The sequence below is a fragment of the Dasypus novemcinctus genome, chromosome 24, assembly GCF_030445035.2.
Source record: "Dasypus novemcinctus isolate mDasNov1 chromosome 24, mDasNov1.1.hap2, whole genome shotgun sequence".
Classification (NCBI taxonomy): Eukaryota; Metazoa; Chordata; class Mammalia; order Cingulata; family Dasypodidae; genus Dasypus; species Dasypus novemcinctus.
The window spans coordinates 14,976,403-14,988,919 of NC_080696.1; the positions used below are offsets into that span (position 1 = coordinate 14,976,403).

The following is a 12,517-nucleotide window of genomic DNA, read 5'->3' on the forward strand; positions in this document are numbered from 1 at the left end:
GTTTATAAATGGGAAAGGGTAGTCTAAGGATATAAATGCCAATTGAAAAAAAGCTCAAGAATAATCTATGGACTAAGTAACACAGTAAACCCAGAGGTGGATAAGAATTGTGGCTGATGGTACAGGTGCAACAGTGTCCTTTGTGAGCTAGAGCAGATGTACATTACTCTTGCAGTGTGGTGGAAATGTGGAAAAGCATGGGAAAAATACAACTGGAGTGACCTATGGACTGTGGTTAGCAGTAATAATGTAATATTTATGCATCTATGCCAAAAATGTACTGTGTTGATAATGGGGGCTTATGGAAAATGTGTGCCAAATGTACACTATGGACCTGTTAATAGTCTGATGATATCTCACAATCTGTAACAAATGTTACACCTCATGTGGTGTGTTGATAGAGGGGTATTGTATGGGAATTCTGCACATGTGCATGATTGTTTTGAAAGTTTACAACTTCTGTCATAAAAATATATTTAAAAAATAATAATAGGGTGGGCTGGGAAAAAGTACACCAAATATAAGATAAGGGCTATAGTTAGTAGTACGATTTTGAGAATATTTCATAGTTTGTAACAAATGTCTTGCAACAATGCAAGGTGTTGATGGTGGGTTGATGTAGGGGACCCATGTATGAGGTTATGCATGTTTGCTTTGTAAGTCCACAACTTTTACTATACACTTATGCCCTGTACGATGTTATGTATGTTTGTTCTATAAGTTCACAACTATTACTATACACTTAATGTTTATGTATATTTATGTATGAGTGATATACTTCAATACATTAAGAAAAAATTCTGGAAAAAAAATGGCAGAGATATAAATATCCATTTATGTCAGATGCAGCAAGGGGGCAGGACTCAACCTGAGTCATACCTCACTGACATAGTCCAATAAAAAGCCCTACAGCAATTCAGGTAATCTAATCAGAGGCCCCTCCACTGAATTTAATACAATCAAAAGGTATCACACCCAGAGGAACAGATTACTTTACAAACATAATCTTTATCTTTTTGGGATTCATAAAGTAATCTCAAACTGCCACAATCAAGAAATCTATCTGTGTTAGGTTTACATACATAATTTGTTTACTATTCTTATTAGAATTGAATTTTCTTCCTTCTTATATTTCCAAACAATATTGAGTATATAGAAAATACATATTTGTTGTGAGTCATACATTTTAATCATAAATTCTAAAGGGCTTTAAAAAACAAGCCAACTTGAAATTATAAATGCTTCCCATAGGGGCAATGCATGTGCCTAAAAACTCAAACTACAATCTCTCTCCTACTTCTAATCCATCCTGCCCAAACCTAAAAACATAGCTCCCTAAAGCACAACTCTGTCAGTTTACCAAGGATAACTGCAAATGCCTGTGCCTGGCTCTCCAGTCAGGTTGTACCCTGTGAATTCCTCTTCTCTCCTCCTAGCTGTCGATAAGACTCTCTCTTCCCAGCACTCATCTCGTTTGCTCAGGGAATTTTCCTCTCCCCAAATCTCTTCTCTCCAGTCTGCCTATCCTATTCTCAGGGCCCGCACATAATCCAGTTCATCTGTGAGGTCTGGAGGCTATTAAGGGAATTCTCCAGCAGAACAGAGAGAACTGCCCTTCTCTTGACATGGGTTCTAGCTCTTTATTATGGCAGTGTATTGCTACAGTATTTGGAGTGATCTGAACTGGGAGAACACTGGAGAAGATGTTTTGATAGAGAAAAATGCCTGGCCTCCATAGGCTGGGAAAAGTGGATTCCTGTAAATCATGTTTATGACACGATCCCATGGTGCTGGCTGAAGGTGATCTTGATATTAATAATGAATGAGGTGGGGAAGCAGATGTGGCTCAAATGATAGAGCTTCTGCCTACCATATGGAAGGACCTGGGTTTGATCCCTAGGGCCTCCTGGTGAAAAAGAAGAGATAAGTGTGCCTGTGCAGCAAGCCAGTGCCCGTAGGAGTGCCTGCGTGGGGAGTCAATGAGTGCAAGTGCCCATGTGGTGAGCGCAAGTGCCTGTGTGGTGAGCCAGTGCCCGCACAAGTGAGTCAAGCAGCAAGATGATGATGCAACAAAAGAGAGACAAGGGGAGAGTCAAGGTAAAGCACAGCAGAAACCAGGAACTGATGTGGAGCAATTGACAGGGAACTTCTCTCCACATCAGAGGTCCCCAGGATTGAATCCCGGTGGATTCGAATCCTAAAGCATAGAAAATGAGAAAAGAAGACAACCCGGACAGCAAAAACAGCAGGGCGGGATGAAGGGAAGGGGGAAAAATAAATAAATAAATCTTTACAAAATAATAATAATAATAATAATAATGAATGAGGGTGGGGAGTGGGATATATGGGAACCTCTTATATTTCTTAATGTAACATTTTGTGTGATCTATGTATCTTTAAAAAAAAGACAATAAAATAAAATAAAATAAAACAGTGAATGATAATGTAAGCCCAACAAAAAAAAAAAAAAAGAGGAAAGTGGAATGCTGAAACCTAGCAGACACAAGGCAACAGTTTGGTGAAGAAATAACTTTGAGTTGGGACTCTTTAGGGCTTTGTGACTGTAAACTTCTATCCCAAATAAATAACCTTTAAAAAAGCCAACAGATTTCTGGTACTTTGCATCAGTACCCCTTTAGCTAATACAACCAACCTTTAATAAATGTACTCACCAAATGCAATGGATGTGTCATGATGATGGGGGAGAGTGTTGCTGTGGGGGGACTGGTGGGGTGGGGGGTGAATGGGGACCTCATATTTTTTGAATGTAGTATTTTAAAAAAATGAATTTAAAAAAATAAATAAATAAATAAATACATGCTGACATACTGAACCATCTCAGTCCTACTTTTCCATCTGGAGAAACCAGCATGGTTTGTGTCTAGGTAATTAATTTCTACAATATATTTAAATAACAACTATTTTGGCTGGAATGGGAGAGTGAGCAGGGTGTGAGGAGGTGGGATGGACTATCTATGGAACTAGGGCAAGGACCATAAGAAGGAACAGGTGAATTCTGGGGATTTGTAGGTCTGTGGTTGAAGCTACAATGGTGGGAATGCTTTTTTTTTTGGCAAATATGGCAGCGGAGGGTCACTGGTGCAGGTGTTGGTGGAGGAGTGATTATGTGAGGGTGTTACCTCAGTGGGTGGAGGCCCACATATTAAACAAGAAAATATTAAACTACCATCCTGGGGAGTACTACTATGTTCTCAAATAGAGGGCCAAGAACATTTGAAGTATATCAGCAGTACCTAATAAAAGAAAATAGCTCAGTATGTCAAGCCGTCAATATTAATGCATGTAACTATGAATCTTATTGGTCAAAAATTGAAACACAGTGGTTGCCACTAAGAGGGGGAGGGAGAAATGGGTGGAACACGGGGCATCTTTGGGGCATTGGAGTGGCAAGAATCTCTGGAGTACATAGGTAGTCCCTAGCAAAGGAGAATGGGTCAATGCACCCAGGCCCTTGATATGAACATTGTTCTTGTGAAATCAAAACCTGGCCTGGTAATATACGTTGCCTAAGAGTTACCTCCTGAGTGTCTCCTTTATGCTCAAATGTGGCTTCTCTCTAAGCCAAACTCACTGTCTTCCCCACAGTGTGGGACATGACTCCCAGGGATGAGCCTCCCTGGCACCAAGGGATTATTAACAAGTGCCAGCTAATGATACATTTGGAGAAAGACCTAGACCAAAAGGGGGAAATATTAAATGCAAATGAGTTTTTACAACTAAGAAATTTCAAAGTGAGTCAGAACTTGTAATACTGATATAAAGATAGTCATTACAAGAGGATCTGAGGGGAAGGAGAAGGAACAACTGGTGTAACATGGAACATTTTTGAGATATTGAAATCATTCTTCATATTATAATGACAGATACGTCATTATACATTTTGTCAAAACCTATAAAATTGTGTGGTGCGAAGTATAAAATATAATGTAAACTATAGAACATGGTTAGTAGCAATGCTTCAATAAGTGCTCATCAATTATAACAAATGTACCATACTAATGAAAGATGTTGTTAATAGGGGAAAGTGTGGGAGGGGAAAGAGGTAGGGTATATGGGAATTCCCTTTATTTTCAACGTAACAGGTATGTAATCTAAAGCTCCTTTAAAAATAAAAATAAAAATTATTTATTAAAAATAAATAAAATAACAACTCTTTAGCTAGGGCCCAGGACTTAAACATTTTTTCAATGTCCTTTCAGTTTACCATGTGGTGCTTAATTTAGGAAGAGGGTTTTACATCTGTAATATCAAAAATAAAGTATAAATGGCATGACTATAGCTTTAATTCTGCTTGATTTTGGCATGTTGCTAGAGCAGACACCTTCACAAAGTGTCTGCTTCCCATAAATCAGAGTACACAATTTTTCTCCAATTATGTTTTAATTCATGGGTAATCACTCTCTAGAGCAGGTGGCAGGTTTGGGGGGGTGGGGTGGGAAGCTGGAAACCAAGGAGAAAGAAGGTATGATGAAGTATTAAATAATTTTTATTTGATTTTGTACAACTGGGTATTCCAGGAGTAGCAGAGATGAAATGGTTCTGTTAAATAGTACCAGGTGAACAGCGTATATAATGGTAGTATCAGGTGAAACCAGAACCATCTCCTTGGCCAACTATAATTCAGTCTAAAACAGATTGTTTCTCACTCAAATTCTCTGACTGACATGACCTAATTCTCCATTTCATAACAGGGTCTTTTCCCATATTATGTTCTGGATCCTGAACGTGACCCTGAGATCACTCACATGACTGCAGGCTTGCCTGAGACTTGACCCATGTTACAAATACTCTAATCCCTTAGCATAATATGTTGTTTCACAATATTTGGAGCATCTATGTCCAGAGAAATTACTTGAACATAACCTTTCCCAAAAGGACGAATGTGTCTTAAGAAAATTTTGTTTTTATCTACTCACTAAACATTTATTAAGCATATTATGTGAATGACAATTTAAAATACAGAAATGAATAAGACAAGGTCTCTGATTTCAAAAAGGTTCCAGTCTAACAGGAGGGAAGAATGCTTACACAGAAGCCAGTCCACACCCATCACTTTCTGTCTCGCCCATCTCAGAAAATGGTGGCACCATCCACTCAGGTGCTTAAACCTGAAACCAAGTGTCTTATTTCCTAAGGCTGCCAAAACTAAGTACCACAAACTAGAAAACCAAAATGTATTGTCTCATAGTTCTGGGTGCCAGAAATCCAAAATTAAGGGCTTAGGAGGGGCATGTTCCCTCTGAAACGTATAGGGAAACTCCTTCCTGCCTCTTCCAGCTTCTGATGATTTGCCATCAGTTCTTGGTGTTTCTTGGCTTGCCGATGCAGCACTTCAATCTCTGCCTCTGTCTCCACGTGGCTTTCTTTCTTATTTCCATCTTCATTTGGCATTTTCCTCTGCATCTGTGTCTCCTTGTATAAGGACACGAGTTATGTTGGATTAAGGGCCCACTCTACTCCAATATGATCTCACCTTAATTTTACTAATCTCATCTCCAAGGACCCTATTTCCACAGAAGGTCTCATTCATGGGATTGGGATTAAGGCTTGAACATGTCTTTGTAGGGGGACACAGTTCAACCCATAACACTCAGGGATCATTCTTGACTGCTCCCTTACTCACATTCTACATCTAAAATCCACCCATATTTCTCCATCTCTATGGCCACCATCCAGATCCAAGCCACTGTTTTCTTTCACTTGGACTAAGGAAACCGCTTTCTACTGTTTTTTTGTTTTTGTTTTTCTTTCTAGGAGGTACCAGGGATTGAACACAGGACCTCGTACATGGGAAACAGGCACTCAAACACTGAGCAACACCCACTCCCCAAAGAAAGTTGGTTTTTTTGTTTTGTTTGTTTGCTTGTAGGAGATACCAGGGATTGAGCATACGACTTTGTATATGGGAAGCAGGTGCTCAACCATTTGAGCTACATCCACTCCCCAGAAACAGCTTTCTAAACAGTGTCTTGCTTCCACTCTTGGCCTCTATGCTATACTCTCCAAACAATACTATACCCAAAAAAGTAAATTTTCAGGTTAGTTTCCTGCTTAAAACTCTTTAATGGTTTCCTAGCATTCTTAGAAAACTGTTAAACTCCTTCCAATGGCCTTCCATTAGCAGCCCTGAGCACCCCACAACCTCATCTCACAACACCTTTCTTCTTGCTTACAACATTCCATCTTCTCTGGCCATCCATCCACTACTCACATCCGCTAACACCTCATTTTCACTATATTGCTGACAACTGCACCCCTGTACTAGAATCAGGCCCAATTCATAGGATATGCTCAGTAAGGAGTTGATGATAGGTCTGTGTGAGTCACAAAGAAGAATAAAACAAGGACAATGGAAATGGAACAATGTATGGATGAAGAAGGGATATTCATTGTTGACTGGGGGAAGGAAAGTTAGAAATAGCTTCAAGAAGAAAAGCTCATTTGTACTATACCTTGCAGGATGAGGAGGTAAGAATACAAAATCCATCCCAGGCTCTGGGAATAGCAAAGGAAAAACCCCAAAGGGATGGGCTAGATGAGGTGTTTTTGAGCAATAAAAACAACACCTGCAAGAGCAGGGCCCAGAATGTAAGGAGGGTGTATGGAGACATGAGCTGGTAGAGAGGGTGAGGGGTATGGTAAAGGGTTAGAACTTTATTTTTCAGACCATGGAGAGTCACTGAAAAGTTCTGAGGATGAAAATGGGTACATTCCAAACTGTATTTTATAAGCACTGAGAGAAACTTTTTAAGCTTAAAGACATAAATGCTCAACAAAAAAAGCATCACTTTTTAAAGGACTTTACAGTTTAGGGGCAAATAAAAGACTTAAATCCCATCTGTAAATGCAAAGAAAAGAGGGGCACACAGGTTGGCGGTGACCCTGTGTGTCAAGACAAAAGGCGTTTGGTTTTCAAAGGCAGGGATCAGCCATGACATTTCAAATGGTTTCAGAGTAAAGGCACTGCCCCGGAGAATAATGAAGCTCGGGTTGCCTAGATTCTTCGATTGGAACTGGGTTCTAAGCCAGGAGACAGGTCCAAACAAGCACTCTTTATACCACAGAACAATTTACTTAGAAAAACAGTATTTAACAAATGGGCTCACACTATCTAAACTGAAACTAACCCTAAAAACATGCATATTATAAACTGAAAGCAGGTTTCTGAATGATTCCATCTTAGTCACGACAAAAGCAGTTGCTAAAACTATTTTAAGGAATTAAAGACCTACAGCAAAACATGTCTTCCAAAGTACCCATAATTCAGTTGCTCTAACAGTGTTATCACATTTCAGGGGTCTTACCAATACGATTTATTTTAAGACAGACTTGCTTATGGAGCACAACTCTTCTCAATAACCACATACTAAGATGGAAGGCCTGATGACAAAGGTGATGACTGATGCTGGAGAGTATACAGTTTGTTTACAGAGTTCTGGATAGAGTAAGGAAGCACCAATGGGCCAAGCAAGATGTGGGATCTGGGCCTCTGCTAGTTCCACTATGAAATAAGGAACTCAGAAACATTATCAAAGGTTTCTCCCAGTTTTAAATTCTACAGCAATGAAGAAATTCCTTGTAGGAATCTGCTTTCCATAAGCCAGAGGACAGACTTGAGCTGCAGGAGAGAATGCCATGGAGCACACAGGCTCCCTTTTGGTTTAAAGTGCTGAGCTGGGAGCCAAGGATAATGGACCTGATCCACAAGTCTGAATGAGCCCCCCACTGGAGCAGGGAGGAAACGTGGTCAGAGGGTGGATTTTAGAATCAATATCACAAGCCTAAATGAAACCATGGGTGAGCAAATGGATATAAATTCCCCTGTATGTGAAATGGGGATAGGACTGTTATGAGAATTTAAAAAGATAAAATATGTTTAGCACTGCACCTGGCATACAGGAACTACTAAATAAATGCCAGGTCTAGAAGACATTAGTTTCATCTCACTTTTTAGGTCTTAAACTGACCGCCATTATTTTACATCAGATTTTCCCAGTAGAAAAGTTAAAATTATGGAGCCTGATGAAACTGGAAAAGACTTCAGAAGTCCTTTCATCCACTTCCTTGTTTTCAAGCACTTTCATTAGCCCTGCCATTTTACTGATGGAGCCACTGAAAACCTGAGTAGTTAAGCTGAATGCCCAAAGTCACCTGACCTTTGAATTCATTTAAAAACGGCCATCTGCATCATCAGTGGCCCCCTAATGTTTGGAAATGGTGAACAAAATTTCCTGACTGATAACCAAGGCTATCTCTGTTATTATAAATAATTTATGAAACGAGAGAAGTGTGTAAGCCAAAGGGACAGTGCACTAAATAACTAAAGTGATAATCTGAAAACATCAGACAGTTATGAAAATGATAATAACCATCATAACAACCCATACTAATGCTTCTTATATTGCTAAGCAAAATCAGAACACACAATCTTATTTCTGCTGTGATTATAATTAAGTAAAATTAGGCAGCTCTATAGCAAGGACTAGAAAGGAACTTGGAAAATGACTATGGTTGATGTGAGAAGGAGGTGCAGTTGCAGCAGTTTAGTTTTATTTAGTGATTATAATGCAGTTGGCACAGTAAATGTTACAGCCGTGATAATCTGGGAAAGGAGGTGCTGCTCACTTACCCAGGGTTATACAACATGACCGCAGAGAGGTTCTCACAGGACTTGGAGAGGTCGGTCATCGACAAGCTGAAGGAGGACAGGAGGCCACTCTAAGAGCAGAACACAGGGCAGAGCCGTCACCTTTGTGCACAAGAGAAGGCCAAAGCTCTCGACTCCCCACCTTTGTCAGGGTCTGCGAGGTGCGTACATTCCCGATGACCACACACGACAAGCTGGTCCATTTGAGAAGAGCCCCTCATGGACAGTCCAGCTGTGATTACATCTCAAGCCCAAACTCTCAGTGAATCACAGCAGAGCTGTGGCCTTCAAGGCCTGGGGAAGCTCACCAGTAATTCCATAACCCTTTGGGTTCCCCTCACCTGGCTGTGCCAAACTGAAGGGACCCGGTCATGCCATCCTAGTCAGCCTCTGTGACCTGGCAGGAGCAGTCTCCTGTTAGCAGCAGCAAACAGTGATGCTCATAGAGTAACAGCAATGAAAGAGAAGAGATGAAGGGAGACCAGAAAATTTTGCACTATTCCTATTTTGCTTTCATAGAAAGTTATTAGCAAATATTTTCTTCCCTCTCTTCCTGTGCAGCTGTGTACCCAAAGGGACCTCCAGGGAGATGCTGGGCTGGAACAGATAAGAGGCTTCACTAGCTGGATTGGAGCACCCTGGAGAAGGTGGGGTTTTGCAAATTTCTCATTATTTCCCACCTAAACCACTAGCAACCAGGCACAGCCCTTCCTGAAACAGGCTGGGAGGAGAGGCTGTGTAACTTAGTGGTTAAGAGCACACATATCTGTGCTGCAGCCCTGGCCCTCCTCTTGTTGGCCACAGGAATAAGTTAGCGAGTGACTCTCTCAGCCCGTTTCTCATCTCAATCATCTGTCACCTGGGAGTATTACTAGCTGTTGCCTACATGGGTGAGAGAATGTATGCACAAGTTCAGCATGGTGCCTGGCTCAGACAAGTGCTTGTGCCATTTTTATCATCTCCAGGCCAAGAACCAGCTACATCTCCCAAGACAGAACTCTCTCCCTCTCGCTTCTTTCCTTCTCTCCTAGGACCTCAGCCCACCTCCTCCAGCCAACACTTAAAATGCTCTCTAGATGTCCCTATCCAATCAACTGTACTAAACTCACCCCCTCTTTGCCTCATACCCTAATCAAAAATCCAATATTGTGGCTGAAAATAAAATCTGAGCACATTTTTGGATGGAAGTGATTCTAACATTGCATGAACACCTAACACAGGCTGATAAGTGAAAGACATTCTCCACTAAATACAAAACAATGCCCACCTCCTTTGGAGGGGCTTGGAAAGAAGGGTCTAGAGAGCAGTTTCCCCTTGCCTGCTAGATTTCTTTCCTACTTCATCAGCCAATAATCTTCTGGAAAACAAATTTCCCTGAATAAATCCAATTCATAGAACTAATTTTCAAGTGATTCTGGACTCTATAAAATCAAACAGCAAGAAACAAAGTGGTGACAACCCCCTCCTCCCACACCTCACACATTAAAGGTTTATTCCTAGTGACTTCAGGCTGCTCACCTTCCTCTTCTCCCTGAGCCTGGCAGCTTCCTTGGGATGGTTAAAGCGAAACATATTAGTTCTTCCCAAGAGAATCACAGCACCTAGGAATGCACAAAAACAGTACAGAATTTACAATGAATGGTTTGGTCATTCAGCAACATCAAACATGGAATTCTATATTTGAAATTTGCTATCTGTGAATAGTTTCTTTCAAGTTGAATGTCACAAAAGTGATGTTACCCAAGGAAGAATCCAAGCATTTCAACATATTATAAAATTTAAAGTGTAATATAAAGATAATTAGCCTCTTGACTGTCTGGAAGAAAGAAAAAAAATAGTTCTCCAAAGAGACACTCTAATATCAAGCAAAGCATATGGTTACAAACTTGGGAAACATTTATTAATGGCTATAAAAGCAGAAATCTCAAAGGAAAGTGCTTTCAAAAGAAAATACAGTGAAACAGGCTGAGTGGAGAGATAACTACTACTAAACTCTCCCTCAGAATTGGACAGGAAAGAAATTGTGAAGATGTAGTATCTATTTCCATGTGAAAATACTGCATCTTATTAAAAGCCTGTGTCTAGCTATGTTAGACACACAAGAAAAGTTCCTTTTGATTGACAAAGATTCAGCTTATTTAGATAACTATTGCAAAAGTGGCAAAAGCATTCATGATAAATGCCCTAGGATAACAATCACAGGGTAGGAGGCAAATCTCAGCTTAAACAAATAAACAAACGCTGTCTGAGGTCAGGGGTGCCCTGGAAGGCAGGGAGCTCCTGTCCCTGGAGGAGTTTAAGAGAAGCAATGCCGTAGAAGGGTTCACTATCCTACATGATCCCATGCACACTGTCGAGTCTATAGATCCTTAGCCCTTACCCTGAAGAAGAATGCAACCTATTTGTGATGACAAGACAAATACTCCAAGTATACCAGGAAGGATGCCACATGAGTAAGTGCCTGGCATCTAAGCGGCGTGTGCAGGCCTGAGAGGCTGCCTGCACGCACCTTGGACTGAGGACCGCAGCTGGGTCTCATAGGATAACTGGAGGGCAAGAGGAGATGTTCCACACGGGGGTAACCCCAGGGAGAGGCTAATGAGAAAGGAGAATGAGGAGAGAGGAGAGAGGAGAGGCCATCCAAAACAAAGGTCATCAGAAACAGCCTCAAGAAACAATACTGGGTAGAGGACAGAGAAACAACTGTGAGAACCCGGAGGGCTGAATTAAAGAGGTTTTGCCCAGAGCTCACAAATGGTGGCCAGAGGAAATAGTAGAGTCATAGATGTCATTTTCTGTGCCCTGCACAATGTTTAAAAATCAACAAAGGAGGTATGAAGAGTTAAAAATGTGAAGCTTTCACAAGAAAGTCCAAATTTCTTTCTTGCTTCCCTTCAAAAATTAGAAGGTATGATATTAAGAGAGTTTTGTTGCCACTGGGTGAGAATCCCTGGACTGCTGCTTGGGACAGGGTGTGTGCCACAGTCACCAGCCTTTCTCACCAGGGTAAATACTCCCACCTGGACCCTGCAGGGAATATCATTACTCCAGACATCCATTCTGGAGCTGCAGATCAGTATATCCACTGGCCTATCCAATGTACCTTCTTGGGTGTCCCAAAGGAATTTCAAATTCAACATGGTTACAATCTAACTGCTTTAGATCATAAGCCAAAGGGAGCAACAGAAGAGTTGGTTTGGTTGGTTGTCACCATTTAATGGAAATGGAGTTGCTACAAAAAGGATGAGAAGATAGCTTTATGAAAATCAGAAGAACAGCAGTGGATGTTATCTCCCCTACAATCTGCTTATCCCCCTCCTGTAAAATTTCATTCGTATATTTTTCAATTATACGAAGGCACTACTGCCATAATTAAGAAGGGTGTTTTCCATATCTTCTATGACTAGGACTCAGAGCTAGTGTGCCATACAGAAGGTCAAAAGTTAAGCAGCCAAGTCCATGATGTATGAATATTTAATGCTCTTAAAGTTACATTAGAGATTAATAAGGCCATCACATTCCAGGTGTTAATCACATCTAACCCAATTCTTTGTTTCTGTTAATCAAATGCTTAGCCATGCAAGCTGAAAATTGCTAAAATGTTAGTGGAAAATGGACTAGTATTTCAAAGACAGATTTCAGTTCATATTAAATCATTGAAAACAATCCTGTCATTCATGCAATTTGCATGAAATACACATTAAAAAGCCCTTTGAGGACATATATATAAGAAGGCAAAAACATAGGACCATTCCTTATTTCCATCTAAATAATGTGTATACAATGCCTGGGAAGCAAAAGGGGCTCCATTAAGGCTGGTTTCCTTCCATTTCCTCTATTGTATACCTT

The 12,517-nt window shown here is 40.6% G+C and overlaps 1 protein-coding gene across 17 annotated transcripts in view; it reads right to left on the minus strand.

Moving 5' to 3' along the window:
- KIF16B (kinesin family member 16B) overlaps positions 1-12,517 on the minus strand; it is a 321,124-nt gene that overhangs the window by 143,843 nt on the left and 164,764 nt on the right. For all 17 annotated transcript variants that reach the window (XM_058287591.2, XM_058287585.2, XM_058287593.2 and 14 more), the window contains exons 16-17: positions 10,187-10,269; positions 8,651-8,739 (exon numbers count right to left, since the gene is read on the minus strand). In XM_058287591.2, the coding sequence (XP_058143574.1) occupies positions 8,651-8,739; positions 10,187-10,269 (172 nt within the window). The remainder of the gene's footprint in view (positions 1-8,650; positions 8,740-10,186; positions 10,270-12,517) is intronic.